The sequence below is a fragment of the Talpa europaea genome, assembly GCF_964194135.1.
Source record: "Talpa europaea genome assembly, chromosome: 9".
Taxonomy (NCBI): Eukaryota; Metazoa; Chordata; class Mammalia; order Eulipotyphla; family Talpidae; genus Talpa; species Talpa europaea.
The window spans coordinates 38,454,335-38,474,311 of NC_140076.1; the positions used below are offsets into that span (position 1 = coordinate 38,454,335).

At 37.4% G+C, this 19,977-nt stretch overlaps 1 protein-coding gene across 1 annotated transcript; it reads left to right on the plus strand.

Annotated features, from left to right (window-relative positions):
- Window positions 1-5,981: 5,981 nt before the first annotated feature.
- Window positions 5,982-16,007, plus strand: LOC311177049 (guanylate-binding protein 1-like; the record flags this gene model as incomplete). Its single annotated transcript, XM_084242770.1, has 10 exons — window positions 5,982-6,171; window positions 8,276-8,403; window positions 9,309-9,418; window positions 9,684-9,880; window positions 11,352-11,594; window positions 11,938-12,218; window positions 12,822-13,034; window positions 13,811-13,913; window positions 14,139-14,332; window positions 15,732-16,007. 10 exons carry the CDS (start codon window positions 5,982-5,984, stop codon window positions 15,846-15,848), a joined length of 1,776 nt encoding a protein of 591 aa, XP_084098896.1. The 3' UTR covers window positions 15,849-16,007.
- Window positions 16,008-19,977: the final 3,970 nt, after the last annotated feature.

Below are 19,977 nucleotides of genomic sequence, written 5' to 3' on the forward strand. Positions count from 1 at the left end.
CAGTGAGGAATAGAAAAAAAATTTAACTTTACTGATTATTAAAAATATTCAAAGTAAAATTAGGAGTTGACTGTGTCATCTGTTGAATATCACCTGGAAAATTTTGATAGTAGACCAGATGGGCACATTGGGAAACTGGCAGAGTCTCATATTTGTAGCAAGAGAGCAAAGGGTACAAATATGTATCTCAAAAATTGAAATGAAAACATTATTGATTCAGCAAGTCTACATTGACTGTACAGATTTTATTTAGCCAATCTGAAATGAGATAAATAGTAATGTATTTGTTGCAAGATTTTTGTAACTTTAAAGATGAAGCAACTTTAAAGTCCCTTTGTCAGATATTGGCAAGGTAACTCTCAATACATACTTTAAAAAGAAGCCTCTACAGTCAATAACTTGAAAGTAGAAAATATCTTTATACTGACATGAAAAAACTCTATATGATTTTTCATGAATCAATAAGAGATGCAGAAAGTATATACAGGTAACCACTGAATTTACAAAAGAACGAACAAATCATCTGTCTCTGGGAAACACAAACTAAATTGTTACTGTGGATACACAGTAGAGACATGGGCCATAACTTGCTTTACTTTGTATGTTCTTTGTGCCTCTTCTATCTAGTAAGAATTATAATTTATTTAAACACAAGTAGATGCAATTACTAACATGTGACCAGATACAATAAACATGGATGGGGAGTTCCCACAGCAGGAGGAATAGGTGCTATGTTAGGAGTTCTGCTTAAGTCAGTTCCACAGAACACTCTAGTTACTACAGTAGGAAACAAAAAGCACAAAATAAAAATCCTAATTTTAGCCTCTCAAAAAGCCTTGAAATTCTAATCCCTAACCTATTTTCAGAATTAAGTACTAAAATGTTGGCTGACATGGTTCCCAAAGGCCAGCACCACATTTTCTTTGTTTTTTTTTAATTTTATCTTTCATAAATAAATAATCTTAAGAAAAAAAAAAGAAGACACAAAGATATGGAAAGACGTCTCCTGCTCATGGATTGGAATAATTGAAATTATTAGAATGGTCATCCTACCAAAAGCAATTTACAGATTCAATGCTATTCCAATAAAAATATCAATAACATTCTTCAAATAAATAGAACAAATACTACTAAAATTCATATGGAACCACAAAAAACTGCAAATAGCTAAAGCCCTACCAATGAAAACAAAAAAGAAAGGAGGTATTACACTTCCAAACTTCAAGCTGTACTACAAAGCCATAATAATTAAAACAGTTTGATATTGGAACAAAAACAGACACTCAGACCAATGGGACTGAATAGAGAGCCCAGAAATAAAGCCAAATTTATATGGACAACTAATTTTTGACAAAGGAGCAAAGATATGCAATGGAATACAGTCTGTTCAATAAATGGTGCTGGGAAAACTGGACCACCACAGGCAAAAAAAATGAAACTAGACCACTATCTCTTACCATGCACAAAAATCAACTCAAAATGGATGAAAGAACTGGACATAAGACCTGAAACCATAAAATATATACAAGAAAATATAGGTAAAACACTATAAGACACATATCGCAATAACATCCTTAAAGACTCATCACTCAAAGCAAAGAAAGTCAAGGAAAACATAAACAGCTGGGATTACATCAAAATGAAAAGCTTCTGCGCAGCAAAAGAGACACTAACCAAAATAGAGAGACACCCCACTGACTGGGAAAAAATTTTTGCACTCCATACAACTGCTAAGGGACTGATCACAAAGATATACAAAGAACTCATGCAATACAACAAAAACAAAATAAACAACCCAGTCAAGAAATGGAAATAAGAACTTAAAATACATTTCTCCAGAGAGGAAATTCAAATCAAAACAACACTGAGATACCACCTTATCCCAGTGAGAGTGGCACATATCAAAAAAACTAGCAACAACAAATGTTGGTGAGGATGTGGTGAAAAAGGAACTCTCCTACATCACTGGTGGGAGGGCAAACTGGTCTAACCACTATGGAAAGCTGTCTGGAGGTTCCTCAATCTACTAAAATTGTAGCTACCATATGACCCGACAATTGCACATTAGGCATCTACCCAAAGGACACAAAAACGTTGATTCAAAAGAACACCTGTACTCCTATATTCATTGCAGCACTATTTACAATCGGTAAAACCTGGAAACAACCCAAATGCCGAAAAATAGATGACTGGATCAAAAAGATGTGGTATATATACACAAAGGAATATTATTCAGCAATCAAAAAAGATAAACTCATGCCATTCGCAGCAATGTGGATGGAACTAGAAGGAATTATGTTCAGTGAAATAAGCCAGAAGGAAAAAGAAAAATATCAGATGGTTTCACTTAAAGCAGGAATATAGGGGAACCAAATAAGACATCAGTGTAAAAAAAAAATAATAACAGTACAAAACACAACAAAGCAAAAACAGACAATTACAAATCAGAGACATCCTGCAGGGGAGGAGGAGGAGGGATGAGAGGGAAGGAGGGAGAAGCACAGGGGACTGAGGTGATGGTGCATGGGTGCATTGGTGAAGGAAATTCTATGGGGACTACACCTGAGGGGTGGGGGAAAGCAAATATTGTTTAAAAATGAGCAATGATATAAAAAATAAAAAATCAATTAATGAAAAAAGAAAAAAGAAAAACAAGAGTTGATTTGCCTTTATGGGGCAGATGGCAAAATCCCCTTAAGCATGAAGTTTGGGATCTCCCAGGTGCCCATCAGTCTGCCCACTAACACAGATTTCTTAAGCTGACCCTCAAACAGGAGATACACTCATATCATGGACATTTTCTTAAAAACAACAAATGACCTCTAATCTCTTTGGAGATCTTCAAAAAAAATAAAGATTTCATTTGAGAAATCATGTGAGAACAATGTAACTCCCTCCTAGGAGCAAAGTCCAGAATTTCCTTTTTGGTTGTTGACTCACTGCTTTGTCCCCTGAACTTTCAGTTTCATATTACTCTACATCCGTTAAAAGTTGTTTACTTCTGATTGCTTGTTCTCTGAAGGAAATCCAGAGAGTCACACAGCAGTGGAAGGGTGATAAAATAGTGCCAACATTCAGTGAGGGACACAGAAGTCACAGAAATCACTCTACCTCAACTGAGCAGAATAAAACAGGTAAGATCTACTATTCTCTCAGCAAGTTTCTTTCTCTCCAGCTCCAAAGAAGCTCTGTTCTGGGAGCTGGAGCCCAGGGTGAGGCTGGGACAAAAATGGAAAGAATTTTGATAGCCAGTTTTCCAAAACCTGAGCAGCACCAAGATAGGCAGCAGCTGAGCCTGACATGGGACAGAAGCCAGAGGAATCCCTGGAGATATGAGGTGACAGTGTGTCCCGGCCGTTACTACTATGCTGGCGACAATTTGGGCAGCAGCAGGTGTGACAGATACTGAGAGGTTGAAATGCACCAGAAGTGTCTTTCTCTTCGCTGACATTGTCTGTGTTGACTGGGGACACTAACTACAATGATTGTGATGGAACTTGTCATGATGTGCCAACTCATTCTTCACCCCTTACAACTACAACTGGCTTCACTACTTTAGTAAACAGCTTCCTCTTTAAAGACTGCTGTGGCACAAAGCAAAGGCAGTGTCTTTGGGTGAGCTCTCAATGCTCGCAAGTATTTTGATTCTGTCTTCTGGAACCTCCTCCCTGAGTTCTCTGCTTGGCACTAGCTCCATTCATCACCTACTGTCGGATAGTTCTCTCTCTCTCTCCTTTCACTTCCTCTTGCCCTTCTCTCCCTACATTCTTCCCCTTCCCCACACCTCCTCCTCCTGCTTTTCTGCTTCTACAAAATGGGGGAGGGGGGAAGAAAGAAAATAACAGAGTGGCTGGAAATGTAAGTATTTACTCAGTTCATCTCTAGTTCTCCTCATCTCTCTCCTGAATTTTTCAACCCTATTTCATAGTCTTTTATTCACTTTCTCACACATATCTACACAAGCATGATTTTAGGACCATTCACTATTTACAGTTATAATCTATGACTATGCAGTTATAAGCCCACTTAGCTGGAGGTTAATTTATATGAGATTGATGGAGTTTAAGTTCAGATCTCCTTGCTTACACAAGCCCATAACAAGGCACTGGAAGCATCTCTGGACTTGTGTTTCATACAGTCATATATATGTTTAAAAAAAACTTTAAAAATGGTGTTTGGAAGAATTTCAAATTTATACAAAATAGTGTCAGGTTCAACATACAGCACCTCATTACTAATTTTATTTCCTCCAAATATTTTTTCTCTCTCTCCAAGTGTTTTGATAAATTCCAGATACCATATTCTTTTAGCCATAAGTATTTGAGGTATCTTTAAAAGATTAGAACTTGTCTTAAAATATAAATACAATATTATCATCTATAAAAATTAATAATAATTTAAAATACTATAAAACATCAATACAATGTTCAATTTTCTCTCATTGTCTTTTTTTAAAGAAAGAAAAAATTTAGAAGAAGTTTCAGGTTTACAATAAAATAGAGAAAAAGATAGGGAGATTTTCATATAATCCTTGATTTCACACAGATATGGTCTTCTCTATTTTCAACATTACTAACCAAAACAATACCTTTAAAAAAAAAACTAGGCTGAGCATTGTAATCACCCAAAGTCCAGGGTTTACCAAAGGGTTTGCTCTTATTGTTGCACATTTAGTGTGTTTGGATAAAAGGGGAATACTATGTATTCTATCATTACAATAAAATACAGAATTTTTTACTGCTCTAAAAATTCTCTACCACCACCCTGGCAACCACTAAGCCTTTTATTGAGTCCAATTATGCCTTTTTCAGGATGCCATGCAGTTGGGATCATAGAGTATGTATGATTCTAGATTGGTTTTTGTCACCTATTTATATATGCTAAGCCTCCTTTATATCTTAAGACCATTTGATAGTTCTTCTTTTGTGCACTGAATAGTCTTCCACTGGGGAATGTAGTAAAGTTGATTTATTCATTTACCTGTTGAAGGTAGTCTTGGTTGCTTCCAAGTTTTGGCAATTACATATAAATTTGCTACAGACATTCATGTGCAGGCTTTTGTGATATTTGCAGAATGTTATATCAGTTCCATTTCTGGAATGGCAGCATGACATGTTCAAAGAACCCTATTCCAGCTAATTAGTTAGCTTGACTGATATGGGATAGGGGAGTGAAGCATATTTAAAATCTCTGGAAGTTTTCCATAGGTGTATATCAAATGATGAAATATTTATTCCTGTGTCTTTATAGTGAGAATTAATGAATAAAAAAAACAAAACTGAATTTCTGACATATAACCAGGATGTGAAATAAATATAAAGCCTACTCAATATTCTATTAATGTCTAGTTGACTGTTTAAAAGAATCTAATCGGGAAGTTTTCCATGGTAAATTAAAGATGGTGCATGAAATTGGGTGTAAGTTGGTAAATCCCTTCATACCAGTATTTTTTCCAAAGGACAACTGCTATAAACTTCCACAACTTCCTAAACTGATACAGAGCTCCCCTCATCTATCTCACAATTAATAAAAGACTTTTTTTTTAAATCTTAAGTTTTTTTATTTTTATTTTTTAAATTTTTTAAAAAATATTTATTTATTTATACAAGCACTGGGTACAGTCAGAAGCATGGGAGGGTGAGAAAATTCACCAGAGCCAGAGCAGGGAGCAGAACAGGCAGACCGACGAAATACAGTGCTGAGGGGAGCAGTGGGCGTCAGGAGAGGTCTATCGCACCATGTGGGACACTCGTGGGTGGCCGGGGATTGAACTGGCACTGCAGAGGCTGAAGGCAGCTTTGCAACCCAGCGCTCAACCGCTATGCCACCGGGGAGGCCCAACAAAAGACTTTTGACCACACTGAAGAATGGAAAACACTATCTTCTGAACGCAAATGACCTGGTACAAATTCTTGATCTAATTAGACTGAAAATTTCATTCATCCCATCTCTTCCCACGCAGATAAGGGAACATCCTGAACATGACCTCAGAGATGCACATGCCAGACCCAGCGTGCCTCATAGAGAACACTCAAAACAAACTGGTGGTCAATCCAAAGGCTCTGGAGATCCTGTCTGCCATCACACAGCCTGTGGTCGTGGTGGCTATTGTGGGTCTCTACCGCACAGGCAAATCCTACCTGATGAACAAGCTGGCTGGCAAGAAGAGAGGTGAGTGACACCAGCAGCGCTCTGTCAAGTCCCCTCTGTCCACCTACACTACCAGCATTCAGTATGGTGCTGTGAGGACAAACGTGAGAGATGGGGGAGGAAGATGGTAGATAAATTGTGATCCATAGTTATGTTTTTATCTTTATCTTCAATGTGATATCAAGTCAGCTCATCTTTCTTCCCACTTGGCCTTAGTTTCCCCTTTTAAATGAAAATGCATACATTGTGCAAAAATGAAAAATGATGTAAGAATTATATAAAATAAAATACATGGAAAAAAACCAAATTGTTCCTTTCTGAGCTAGACTAAGGCAGTAATAAAAATAATGTACTTAGTGATGAAGAGTAAGACAGTTGCTGAAATGTTCATGTAGTAAGAACAATTTTCCACTGATCTTTAAAATCTTACTTAAATCTGAAAAGGATATTCTTTTTTTTACTGTTTCAAAATGTACTTAACAAAAAAAAAATACCATTGCAACTCTTTTTTAGTGTACATTTCTGTGGCATTAGGTAAACTCACATTCACCTTCGTAAGTTTTCCTCTTCTCCAATAGAAACTCTTCGCCCATTAAACAATAACTCCCCCAAGCTTAGCAACCACCTTTCAACACCATGTTTCTATGAAAATGACTGCTCTGGGTCTCTTATAATAGGAATCATATTTTTGTCCTGGTCATACTGTAATTGGCTTATTTCACAGCATAACATCTAAGTTACATCACTGTGGTAAAATGTGTCAAATTATATTCCTTTTTTAAGTCTAAATTGTTACATATGCATAGCAACATTTTATCTGTGAGTGGACAACTGGGTTGTTTCCATCTTTTGGCTATTAAAATTATATTACTAAGAAATCAGGTGTACAAATATCTGAGTTCCTACTTGCACTTCTTTTGGGTAAATACCTAAAAATGGAATGGCTGGATCAAATGGCAACTTGATATTTAATTTATTTTAAAAATCAACATATCACTTTCTATAATAATTGTTCCATTTTATATCCCCACTGGAAATGCATAAGGGTTCTAATTTCTGTACATCTTCGCCAATAATTGTTAATCTCTGCTTGTTTGTTTCTTATATTGGTCATACTGATAAATAGTAAGAAGTATGTCACTGTGGTTTTGATTTGTATTTCCTAATAATTGGTGACATTGAGCACTTGTGATTATTTGCATATTTTTCTCTAGAGAATTATCTGCTCAAGTTCTTTTTTCAATTATTTACGGGTTTGCTTTTTATATCTGTTGGATATCAACCCCTTATCATATTCATGACTAGCAAATATTTTCTCCCCTTTTCAAGTTACCTTTTTCACTCTGTTGGTAATATCCATTATTTATTTATTTATTTATTTATTGCTTAGAAGAACTGGAGTGTAGGCTGGAGGTACAGGGGTGAGCGGATTCACCAGAGACAGAGTGGGGAGCAGAAAGGTAGAATTACTGAAATATATTGCTAACGGGACAGCAGGTGAGACAAGAGAGTTCTACTGTGCCATATGTGGGTTACCTCCCTGGCCAGGGATCGAACTCAGGCCTTAGTGTTGATAGGGCTGAGACTTAACCCCTAGGCTACCAGGGAGGCTCCAGTAATATCCTTTAATGCATCAAAGTTTTAATTTTGATGTGGTTGAACTTGTTTTTGATGTGGTTGAACTAACTTTTCTTTTGTTGCTTATTCTTTTGGGGTCATATAACATGAAATCATTGCTATCTCCAATATCTTGGAGCAGAGCTCCTATGTTTTCCACCACTAGTTTTTCAACTTTTACTCCCACATGTATGTCTTTGATACATTTGTGTACACTTTTATTGCAGGAAATTTTTCTGTCTTTCACTATTGAGTATGATTTTGGCTGTAGGTTTTTCTATTTTTAGCTTTTACCATGTTGAAGTAATTTCCTTCTATATGTTTTTGGTTGATGGTTTCTGTCATAAAAACATGTGAAATTGTTTCATGTACTGAATATTCTATTTTCCCCATTTCTGTGATACTACTGGTTGATATCAGTTTTCTCTCCTAACCCTTAATTTCCAGATCCCACTCCCATTAAAACGCCACCCTTTTTTTTTTCTTTTATCTCAATCTTCCCCTGAAGGCTTCTCCCTGGGCTCCACAGTGCAATCTCACACCAAAGGAATCTGGATGTGGTGTGTGCCTCATCCCAAGAAGCCAGACCACACCCTGGTTCTTCTGGACACTGAAGGCTTAGGCGATGTGGAGAAGGTAAGGGTTGAGGACTCAACTTGGAAACAAGCCTCTCACCTCTGCCATATTTCATTTTTCCATAAATAAGAATGTACACTCAACCATAATATTGTTTGCCTTTCTCTTCACATGTCATGAGAACAAGTTTAGCAACCACAGGACAGGAAAATATAAGGGAGAATATTAGAAAAGCATGGTAGTCAGTACTGTATTCTAATTAAAACAATACCAGATAACACAGTTGCATGCACACAGTAGAAATAAAATCAGTTTCATGAGGCTTAAACAGCAGAGAACTTTAGTTAAGGAATTTGGCCCCAAATCCTACTACTTCAATTTAAACAATATCACTAACTTGATAGCTTGAGAAAATTATTGGACTTCTTTTAACATCAGTTTCCATTTGGAAAACAGACCTACTAGATCTGTATTTTTCTCATATTTGTTTCAACAGATGTAACAGATCTTTATTTGCCTGATTTGTAAAGCAGAATTAACCTGTCTAAATATTCCTCATAGTAGTAAGAGAAACAAAATACAAAATTCAGGTACAAAATAATTGCTAAATAAATAGCTATAAGTATTATTACTCTTGTATATGTCAATTTTACTACAAAAGAAAGAGAAAATTCTTGCTATTGAAGGCCTTAGAATGGTCATTAACCTTGACAACTTCTTTTGCAATTATCTTCCAATATCCATAATAGGACCTAATGAGAATCAGTGTAAACCAAAAATACTTAGCAGAAAACTACTCAAAACACATGTTCTGCTAACAAGTATTTTTGTTTGAAAGTGGTCTTTAATCTTAAAAAAATACTATAAAACACCTCTAATGGAATGAGCATATTTTTGCCACTGCTGATCTGTAAAGTACCCTGAGAATGAAACCAAATCCTGCCCCAATGTGCTCTCATTTCCAGGGTGACAACCAGAATGACTCCTGGATCTTTGCCCTGGCAATCCTCCTGAGCAGCACCCTTGTGTACAACAGCATGGGCACCATCAATCAGCAGGCCATGGACCAACTGCAGTATCTTTTTGCCATTCCTAACACATCAATGTCAGGGGGGCGACCTGTACTAAAAAACAGCTTCCTAAATGTGAACACTGGTGAATCAAGCACAAAAGAGAAATCAAAATAATACTTTGAGGACAGGGGGGAAAAGTCTATGTACCTACTGAGAATTTACACTTGGGTTAAGAAGAAAGGGAAAGGAAAGTTCTACAATCTGTGGTGCTAATATGGGATGTGGGGACTGTTCTTGTTCGCCAATTTCCCTTAGTTTGCTGCTCAGCTATGTGACAGAACTGACAGATCGAATCAGGGCAAAATCCTCACCTGATACCAATGAGGTTGAGGATTCAGCTGACTTTGTGAGCTTCTTTCCAGACTTTGTGTGGACCCTGAGGGATTTCTCCCTGGACTTGGAAGCAGATGGACAACCCATCACACCAGATGAGTACCTGAAGAATTCGCTTAAGCTTAAGCAAGGTAAAGGGAACTTACAATTGGCAGATTATATGGAGGATAAAACTCGAGAAACTATCATTTCTTAGTTTACTAATAATACTTCAGTTGTCGTCAATTCTTCTCAACTAGGTAGATTATTTAAGATCTGAATTAACAAAATATATTTTAAATTATACCTACTCTGTTCAAAGAACAAGTTTCTTTTCACCTTTTCCTTGCTGTGATCAAATTAACTTTACTTCCCTGCTCTGGTTTCATGATGTAATTAGCCAAAGAGTATGACAGAATGGACATGTATGAATAAAAGTAGATTCAAGCACGAACACTGCACTATTTCAGAGACTTGCATTCTGTGGTCACTGGCAAAGGATGACTAAGCTAGCCTACCAGAAGTCCTTCAAAATAAGTCTTTATTAGAATAATGTTTTGCCCATCCACATATGACAAGATTCTACTGCTATTTAAGTTTAGCATTCCTGTGTAACTTTCTTGAATTCAGAATGTTATATAGTATAGAAGCAATTGCCATACATTTAGTGGAAAATTTTGGAATGTCCCCAAATCCAAAATCTAACCCACAAAATCATATTGAATAACACATGAAATCTAAAATAACACCAATCTATCATGAAAGCAGGAATGTGATGAGTATACCACCCATAAATAGTAGAGATAAATTAAGTTTCATTTATCACAACTGAGAAGACAGCGAGCACCTTGAAAGGAAAAAAGATGATGTTGATGGTTTCTTAGGCTAAATCATCAGGTTGGGTGTGGGAGGTACAGGAGCTTGGCCTGCAGGACTGAGAGGAAAAGCGTCACCTGCAGATAGTCATTGTCATTAGAATTCATTAGAGCTAGTAAGTAATCAAAGTCTACACCACCTCCTGTGTCTGTCAGCCTTGATGTTCCAAGTCAAGGCTCATCTTCTGTCGTGGCTGATGTGGCTAATGCAGAAAAGGTGAAATCGCACAGAGTGTGTGACTGCTTAGCCTTATGCATTTTTCCATCTTAGGCTTTCCTGATATCTTAGGACATGTCTTGCGAAGGGACATACAAATGATGGAGATGAAGCACACACCTTTAGAGACACAGTTTAATGCTCTGACAGGTTGAGGCTGAGATGCTGAACTAGCTTCAGGGACAGGAAATGGACAGTACCCTCAGGATGCTTGGTGGGGGTGCTTTGCCTCTGTGACAGCTCTCTAAAAGACCAACATTGAGTGCTAGTTTCACTTTTTGCCTCTTGTGATAATCGCAAACATCCTCTTCAGATCACTTTTTGTTTGTGAAAACAGGAACTATATGTAGGCCTTTGGTAAAAGTGAAGTGACTTAAGAAAACTTGTGAGAAGTGGGGGATACTTGTATTGTCGATGGCTACTTTCTGTTGTAATTGAGGATATGCAAAAACTAAAATATTTTGTGTGACCCTTTACAGTAAAAGTTTGTAGTTCCTATATCAGCCAAATACCTTTTTTGTCTTCCTCCAGGTTCCAGTAAAAAAGATAGAAATTTTAATCTGCCCCGACTCTGTATCCGGAAGTTCTTCCCAAAGAAGAAATGCTTTATCTTTGATCGGCCCACTCACCGGAAGAAACTAGGCCAGCTTGAGACTCTGCATGATGATGAACTGGACTCTGAATTTGTGCAACAAGCTGCAGTCTTCTGTGACTACATCTTCAGTAATGCCAACACTAAAACAATTTTGGGAGGCATCCAGGTCAATGGAACCCGTGAGTCCTCTTCCAGTCTTTATTCTCATTGATGACACTAAACCTGGAAGGGATAGCATCTGCCTTGCAGAATTTCTTGGGTGAGAAGAGATGGAATGACTGAAAGAACCACACCAACACCTCTGATATGCATACATATCACCTGGGTATTGCCAGAGAGGATGATCTAATCCAGTTGGTCTAATCTAGAGGCAGAATCTGCATTATTAGCAACAATCTCCCAGGTGATGCTGAGGACAGTGTTGCTGTGAGGCAAAAGGTGGTAATACACATAATTACAAACTTTCATACCAGAACATTTCTTCACCCCATCTACAACAAGATTATCATTTGTTCTCTGTAGGTCTAGCCAAACTGGTGGTGACCTATGTCGATGCCATCAGCAGTGGGGATCTGCCCTGCATGGAGAACGCAGTCCTGGCCTTGGCCCAGATAGAGAACTCAGCTGCAGTGCAAAAGGCCATTGCCCGCTATGAACAACTGATGGGCCAGAAAGTTCAGCTGCCCACAGAAACTCTCCAGGAGCTGCTGGACCTGCACAGGGACTGTGAGAGAGAGGCCATTGAAGTCTTCATGAAGAGTTCCTTCAAAGATGTAGACCATTTATTTCAAAAGGAATTAGCGGTATTTTTTTTACTCAACTTTACATGGATTAGGGTCTCAGAAAGCAAAGTACTACTAGAAAATGGTTATTTAAGAACCAATTCTTACTAGACTTTAAAGTGATAACAACCAATAGTCATTATCATTATAGGAAGAAGAAATAAGGCTATTATAATGGACCCGAAGAGCTCAGTTTTTTTGATGAATAAATTAATCATCTTCCCCATAATTTAATGAAATGCACATCTGTAACAATTAGGGCTTCCAATCAAACTGTATCTTCATGTTATGATACTGATTTAATATTCTAGCCAAAAGCAAAATAAAGGGTTCTCTCAGTGCTCTTCAGCAGCCTTATGATAAACTACATTTATTCCATATGCACTCATAGGTCTAATTTAAAAAGCAGAAGTTTATCTCAAAAAGTGTAACCTAAATCTTTGCTCTGAACCTCACCTCTAAGGAAAAATGTATTCCATAGATCAGAAGGGTGGAATGCTAATGCTGTGATAACTTTAAGTTTCTCTAGGGTCATAGTCTAATTTTTGAGAGGACTTTCCACAAATTCTGAGATCAACATAACACCTTATCTTATTTATTCCATATCTTATTTTGACATTAAAGGCCCAGCTAGAACAAAAGTGGGACAACTTCTGTAAAAAGAATTTGCAAGCATCATCAGACCGCTGCTCAGCTTTACTTCAAGATATCTTCACTCCTCTAGAAGAAGACATAAAGCAGGGGATATTTTCTAAACCAGGGGGCTATCATCTCTACATCCAGAAATTACAAGAGTTGAAGAAATCGTACTCTCAGCAACCTAGGAAAGGGATACAGGTACCCAGATCGAGCTGTTGATTCTGGGAAAGTGACATGCATCCTTCAAACACCAATGTTACCAAGTGCAACTGCACACAGATATGCAATTCAGGGCTGACAGCATTCACACTTTCATTCAATTAACATGCACAGAGAACCTGTTTTATCAGATATGTCCTATGTGCTCTCCAAGAGGGTGCATCAATTAACAACTGAGTTATAAATTGGATATCAGATTCTTGACCTACCAGGTTATTGTAATCTATCACAGCCAGATCCAAATGTGGCAAAGGCAGAAACCTAGTGACAGTTTATTGAACAAAAATATAATTTACTAATTTATGGTTCAAACTGACTTTATCGGTTGCTGTTATTCCCCCTCAAACCCACACTTCCCTCCCTCCCACTCTCCCTCCACCTTCTTTACTCTGATGTGCCTTCTGCATGATGGTTTCATTTTCTACCACGCTTATTCCATATGGAACCATAGCACTATAGCTCCAAAATTAGATTCCTTACTCTGTAAGAACAGATTCCTATGTTTTCAGTATATATGATATATATTATGATACAAGATATAAAATGTAATCATGTATTACATATAATTCTGCTTAACAGGGTTAGCAGATTGGCAGCCCAGAACATGCACCCACACTGCTGTGACAGGACTCTTGACCACCATTTCACAGGCCTAGGAGGACAAAGTCCTAGAGGAAAAGGTGGTGGACAGTCAGGCAGGAGCAAGTGCTTGCAGATATTTCCTGTCACTAACTGCTTGTTCTCTGGGTCCTAAGGCTGAAGAGATTCTTCAGAAATACTTGGTATCCAAGGAATCTGTGACTGATGCCATTCTACAGACAGACCAGATGCTCACAGGAAAGGAAAAGGAAATTGAAGGTGAGGAGCTTATCAAGAGACTAGAGAACCTGAAAATCTCTTAGTTTAACTAACTTGGCTGGGATCCTCAGCAAGAACAAAAGCAGCAAAGATGCCTCTTACTGCTGAGGTCATTTCTGACTAGGGCATCTGCAGTCAGCAGCAACGATGAAGGTCAGTGTACAAGGAACAAAGAGACAACCTGGTTATGCACATACATTTTTTTCTTCCTCTTCCTCCTGACAGTGGAACGTGTGAAAGCAGAATCTGCTCAGGCTTCAGCAAAAATGTTAGAGGAAATGCAAACAAAAAATGAACAGATGATGGAACAGAAAGAAAAGAGTTATCAGGAACATGTGAGACAATTGACTGAGAAGATGGAGAGGGACAGGGCCCAGCTGCTGGAAGAGCAAGAGAGGACTCTTGCCCTTAAACTTCAGGTATTTAATTGCATCACCTTCAGGTGTCTGTCTGTCTTCTCTCTAGTCTCCCTGATCAGGCCTTAGTGTGGTGGTGAGGATATGAAGCCCAGAAGCAGGGCCTTGCTCGCCTACTTGTACTTTTCATTATCTTAAAACCAGCCTGAATGCCCTTGCCTGTGTCTGATGGTTAAGATCTTATTTGCAGTATATCAACTCAGTTCTTTACCAATGTATCCTTCAATCACAGGTAGCTATTATCTGCTAGGCATTATATATATATATATATATATATATATATATATATATATATATATATACATAAACTCTTTATCTCCTGCTTAATATGATATGAAACATGAACTGCAATGTCCTAGTCACTTAAGAACAGACAAGACGTTGAAAAAAGAACAAATAACTTTTATAGGATCACACAACTGGTAGGACATCTGAACTGATTTCAGTACTTAGTGGAATCCACAATGATTTTTTTTTCTGTCATGCCTGGTATTACTATAGCTGTAAGAGAACCTTTATGAGCACAAGGACTGTTAAAGTTTCACACATGTGTCAGTCTGCCACACCTTCCTGTTATGCATGGCCTCCTCCCTGTTGTTTTGAGTTGAAAGTTGAATACAAAATCCAACTTGATCCATCTGGGACTCTGATTTCCTTGATTCTATGCTGCACTTCTGGCACCAAGGTGTGGATATTTATATCTAACTCCATGATATAAAATTTAGACACATCAGGGCCTCCCTGGTGGCATATGGGTTAAGTCTCAGTGCTATCACCTCTACTGCCTGAGTTGGATCCTCAGCCAGGGAGTTAACATATGGCGCATCAGACCTCTCCTGTCTTGCCTGCTGCTCCCGCCAGTACATTTCAGTAAATCTGCCTGTTCTGTTCCCACTCTGTCTCTGGTGAATCTTCTCACCCCCCCCCCACACCTCTGGCCTAAAACCCAGCTCTTCTATGAACAAGTAAATAAATAAATCTTTGAAAAAAAACCAATTTAGACACCTCATCAGATTTGGAAAATTCTGTATTTTTGTGTTGTGTGTGTTGCTAAGTGTTATGTGTGTATGAAAGTGTCTATAATGTATTGGTTTGAAAGCAAACATATGATGAATATTGCCCACAAAGATTGTATAGAAATAATGGGAAAAGAGATCAAGATTGATAATTTATGTTTATCAATATATCAGGGAATATAAGTAAAAAATCTTCCTTAGCTGAAGTAGACTCAAGATAAGTAATCAAGGAACTACTGTGCCCAGGAAAAAATATAATGAAAATTAAGGGTAGAGAAAATTTTAAGAAGGAATTAAATACCAAAATGTCCATGAATGTAGGAACTAGATAGCAGTTAAAGAGCTACTTAACACTACATTCTACTCAGTTTCTGTTTGCATTTTAGGAACAGGCCCAGCTACTAAAGGAAGGATTCGAACATGAGAGCAATCGGCTCACTAATGAGATACAACTTCTCCAGAAGAGGATGGAAAAACCAAAGAAGAGATGTTTGTTAAGCTAAAGACCTAAAGAAAAAAATCTATCCTAGTCACTCTTAATCAGGCACAGCTCAAGCATTTTTAGAACTTGGAAAAACATCACTATACCTGATAATAATTGGTTTTTGCATTTTTATAACACTTAAATTTATAAAGACATTCAGTATGATAATGAAAACCATGTCTATCTTCCTAAAAAAAAAAAAACATAAATTGTATAATAAGGATACATTTACTACTGTACCAACACAGCAGGGATCACGAGCTAGTACTACTTAAGAGAAGCTAATTCTTCCAGATGACTATTAGTAGAAAATTGAATACTGAGCAGAGTTTTAGAGAAAAATCTTAGGACATAGTTGTTCATCTTTTTCTCCAAGTGTACAAGTTCCAATGTCGGGAACAAGCATCTTAGATTTTTAGTGCAGACAATGAACATTTTATTTATTGTCTCAATGTTGTATGATCTGTGAACTACAATGTGATTTCTGGGCATTGAGATGGAGAATCCTCTCTGATGGATTCCCAGATATAGCAAATTACCTTATACAGAGATCTAGAAACTTCAGAATTTCCATAGGAAGACTGAAGAAACCTTAACATGAGTAGGAGTTGAATAATAAACAAACAAGTTAAAGAAAATTTTCCCTTCTTGCTCAATTCATCCAACTTCTAATGTTAAAGGGACACTTAGAACTTTAACTGACACTGGACTATACATAGTATATAATGATAATCATATTGTTTATGAGTGGCACAAACCATTTACAAAGATGAACTGGACACAAAAAATGGTAGAATACTGAGCTAACAATTAGTAGCTATCTTATATTCCTAAAGCTCAAGCTATCAGTTCCACTTTTTAAAAATTGAAATAACATTGCATTTTGACATTGTATAAGTTTTGCGTGTGCATCATTAAAAATCAGCATGTGTGTATACAGCATTAAGTTCATCACTAAAAGTACAATTCTATCCTTCACCACACAACTGATCCCTTTCATCTGATTTACCCACATCTCATTCCCCTTAGTCTTACTTGAGAGCCTGCTGGTTTTCTCCTAAAGAGACTGGAATTGTTTCTAACCTTTTTGACTAACAAAATAATATTATGTGTATTACTTAGTTTATGTAGACTTTATTCTAACTGTCAAAAGTCCTGGGAAGTAGTTGTTGTGTCTTAAAGCATTAAGAGTTATTATTTTCAATCTGGAAATAAAATGTATTTCACAATCCTTTTTTTAATTTTTGATGAGTTTAAAGTTTTTCACTAAAAACTAAGGCTCGAGTCTTCATAGCAATGACTAGATAGCTTTTCAGAAGAAGATCAGATAGTAACTGCCCATGGATCTGTGGATCACTGGTCATACAGTCTCTCAATAGTTTTTACTCTGCCATTAAAATGAAGCAGTCATAGGCATAGATATAAGAGAATGGGCATGCCTGTGTTCCAATAAAACTGTTCTCAGATGGTGCAGCAGACCTCTCCTGTCTCGCCCGCTGCTCCCCTCAGCAGTGTGTTTCAGTTGGTCTGCCTGCTCTGTTCCCCACTCTGTCTCTGGTGAATCCTCTCACCCTCCTGCATGTCTTGCCTGTACCCCGGTTCTTGTATGTATGTATAAATAAACAAACAAACAAACAAACAAATAAATAAATAAATAAATAAAATCTTAAAAAAAAGAAATAGAAGAAAACACACAAAAAAGGAAAGATATGCTATACTCATTGATTAGAAGAGTTATCACTGCTAAAATGACCATCTTACCAAAGGCAATACAGAGATTTAATGTAATCCTATCAAAAAACAATATATTTCGAGGATATAGAGCAAACATTAATGAAATTTGTATGGAACCATTAAAAGCCCTGATAATTCTGAGGAAAAAAAAAAATGTAGGTATTATATTCTCTGACTTCAATTTATACTACAGGGCAATAGTAACCAAAACAGTATGGTATTCACCTCAGTAACATCTTTAAAGACACATCACACAAAGCAGTGATAGTGAAGAAAAGATAAACAGCTGGGACTGCATCAAATTAAAGAGCTTCTGTACAGCAAAAGAGACAGTAACCAAAACAAAGAGAGACCCCACTGATTGGAGAAAATTTTTGCACACAACACTTATGATAAAGGACTGATCACAAAAATATACAAAGAGCTGACAAGACTCAACAAAAACAAAATAAATAACCCAATGAAAAAAATGGGCAGAAGAGCTCAAAAGAAACTTCTCCAAAGAGGAAATGCAAATGGCCAACAGGCATATGAAAAAATGTTCAACATCACTTCTAATCAGGGAATTGCAAATCAAAACCACAATGAGATACCATTTTACACCAGTGAGAATGGCATATATTAAAAAAACTAGCAACAACAAATGTTGGCGAGGATGTGGAAAAAGAACTCTCCTGCACTGCTGGTGGGAATGCAAACTGGTCCAACCACTAGGAAGAGCTGTGTGGAGGTTCCTCAATCCACTAAAAATGGAGCTACCATATGATCCAGCAATCCCACTCCTAGGTATTTACCCAAAGGACACAAAAACATTGATTCAAAAGGACACCTGCACCCCATGTTTACTGCAGCACTATTTATACTAGGTAAGCTATGGAAACAACCCAAATGCCCAAAAATAGATGGCTGGATCAAGAAAATATGGTACATAAACACAATGGAATTTTACTCAGCAATCAAAAAAGATAAACCCATGCATTTTGCAGCAACATGGATGGTGCTAGAAGGGATCATGCTCAGTGAAATAAACCAGAAGGAAAAAGAAAAATACCACATGATCTCACTTATAGCAGGAATTTAGAAAACCTAAATAAGGGATCAGGAAAAAGACTAATTATAATAAAGTAAAATCAAAATCAACAGGCAACTATAAACCAGAGATACACTACGGCGGGAATGGGTGGAGGGGATGGAGTAGGATCAAAACAAGGCGGGGTGGGAATTTTTACAGGAACAATAACCAAGATGAAAATGCATACATTATACAAAAATGAAAAATTATGTAAAAATATATAAAATAAAAATGAAAATAAAAACAGTATGGTATTGAAATAATAATAGACACACAGATAATTGGATTAGAATTGAGAGTTAATGCTGTCGATGCTTCTGGTCCTATGATTTGGGCTAAGACATTGAAACTTCCTATTCCTTGGTATGAATAAAATCCTGGAGGAATGCTGTTATGAGATATGAGTCATGTGACTCAGGTAAAGCAGTCAGCACTGAGTCTGGAACACAGAGTAATACATGGCACCCCCTCCTGACTGCACTGGGTATTAAGTGCCAGATGCTTGGCCCAGTGCTGGTGTTGCCGAGTGTGTCGGACATGCCTTTTCCTCACTTATTGCATGTATAGATAAGGAACCAGGCTTACTGTAAGTATAACCATTTTAAAGAAAAGTATAGCTAAAAAATATGTTTTCTCATTCCAGGTTTCTCAATCTTATCTCCAAACCTGAGATATATTCTATTATATATCATGGACATTTTCTTAAAAACAAGTGGTCTCTAATCTATTTTGAAATATTCAAAAACTTTGAAGATTTCTCTTGTGAAATCATGTGAAACCCATGTAACCTGCCACTCCCTCAGCTTCGTGGATTTCCTGTTACCGGACTCACTGCCTTGGGCCTTGTGCTTTCAGTTTCACATTACTCTACGTCCATTAGAAGTTGCTTTACTTCTGATTACTTGGTCTCTGAAGGAAATCCAGAGAGCCACACAATGGAAGGGCAACATAAAAGTCCAACCATCCAGTGAGAGACACAGAAATCACAGAAATCACTCCACTTAAACTGAGGTAAGATCTCTTAATATTTTCTCACCAAAGTAACTTTCTCTCTGGCTCCAAAGAAGCTCTGTTCTGGGAGCTGAAGCCCAGGGTAAGGCTGGGATAGGATAGAAGGGATTTTGATGGTCAGTTCATTTTCCAAAACCTGAGCAGCACCAAGATAGACAGCAGCTGAGCCTGACTTGGGACACAAGTCAGAGGAAACCCAGCTATTATGAGATGACCATGTGAACCTGTCATTACTACTGTGCTGGTGAGGAGTTAGGCAGCAGGTGTGACAGATAGTGACAGTGTTAGGAGGAAAGGATGTCCTGAGCAAACTCAATACAGGCTTTGTTCA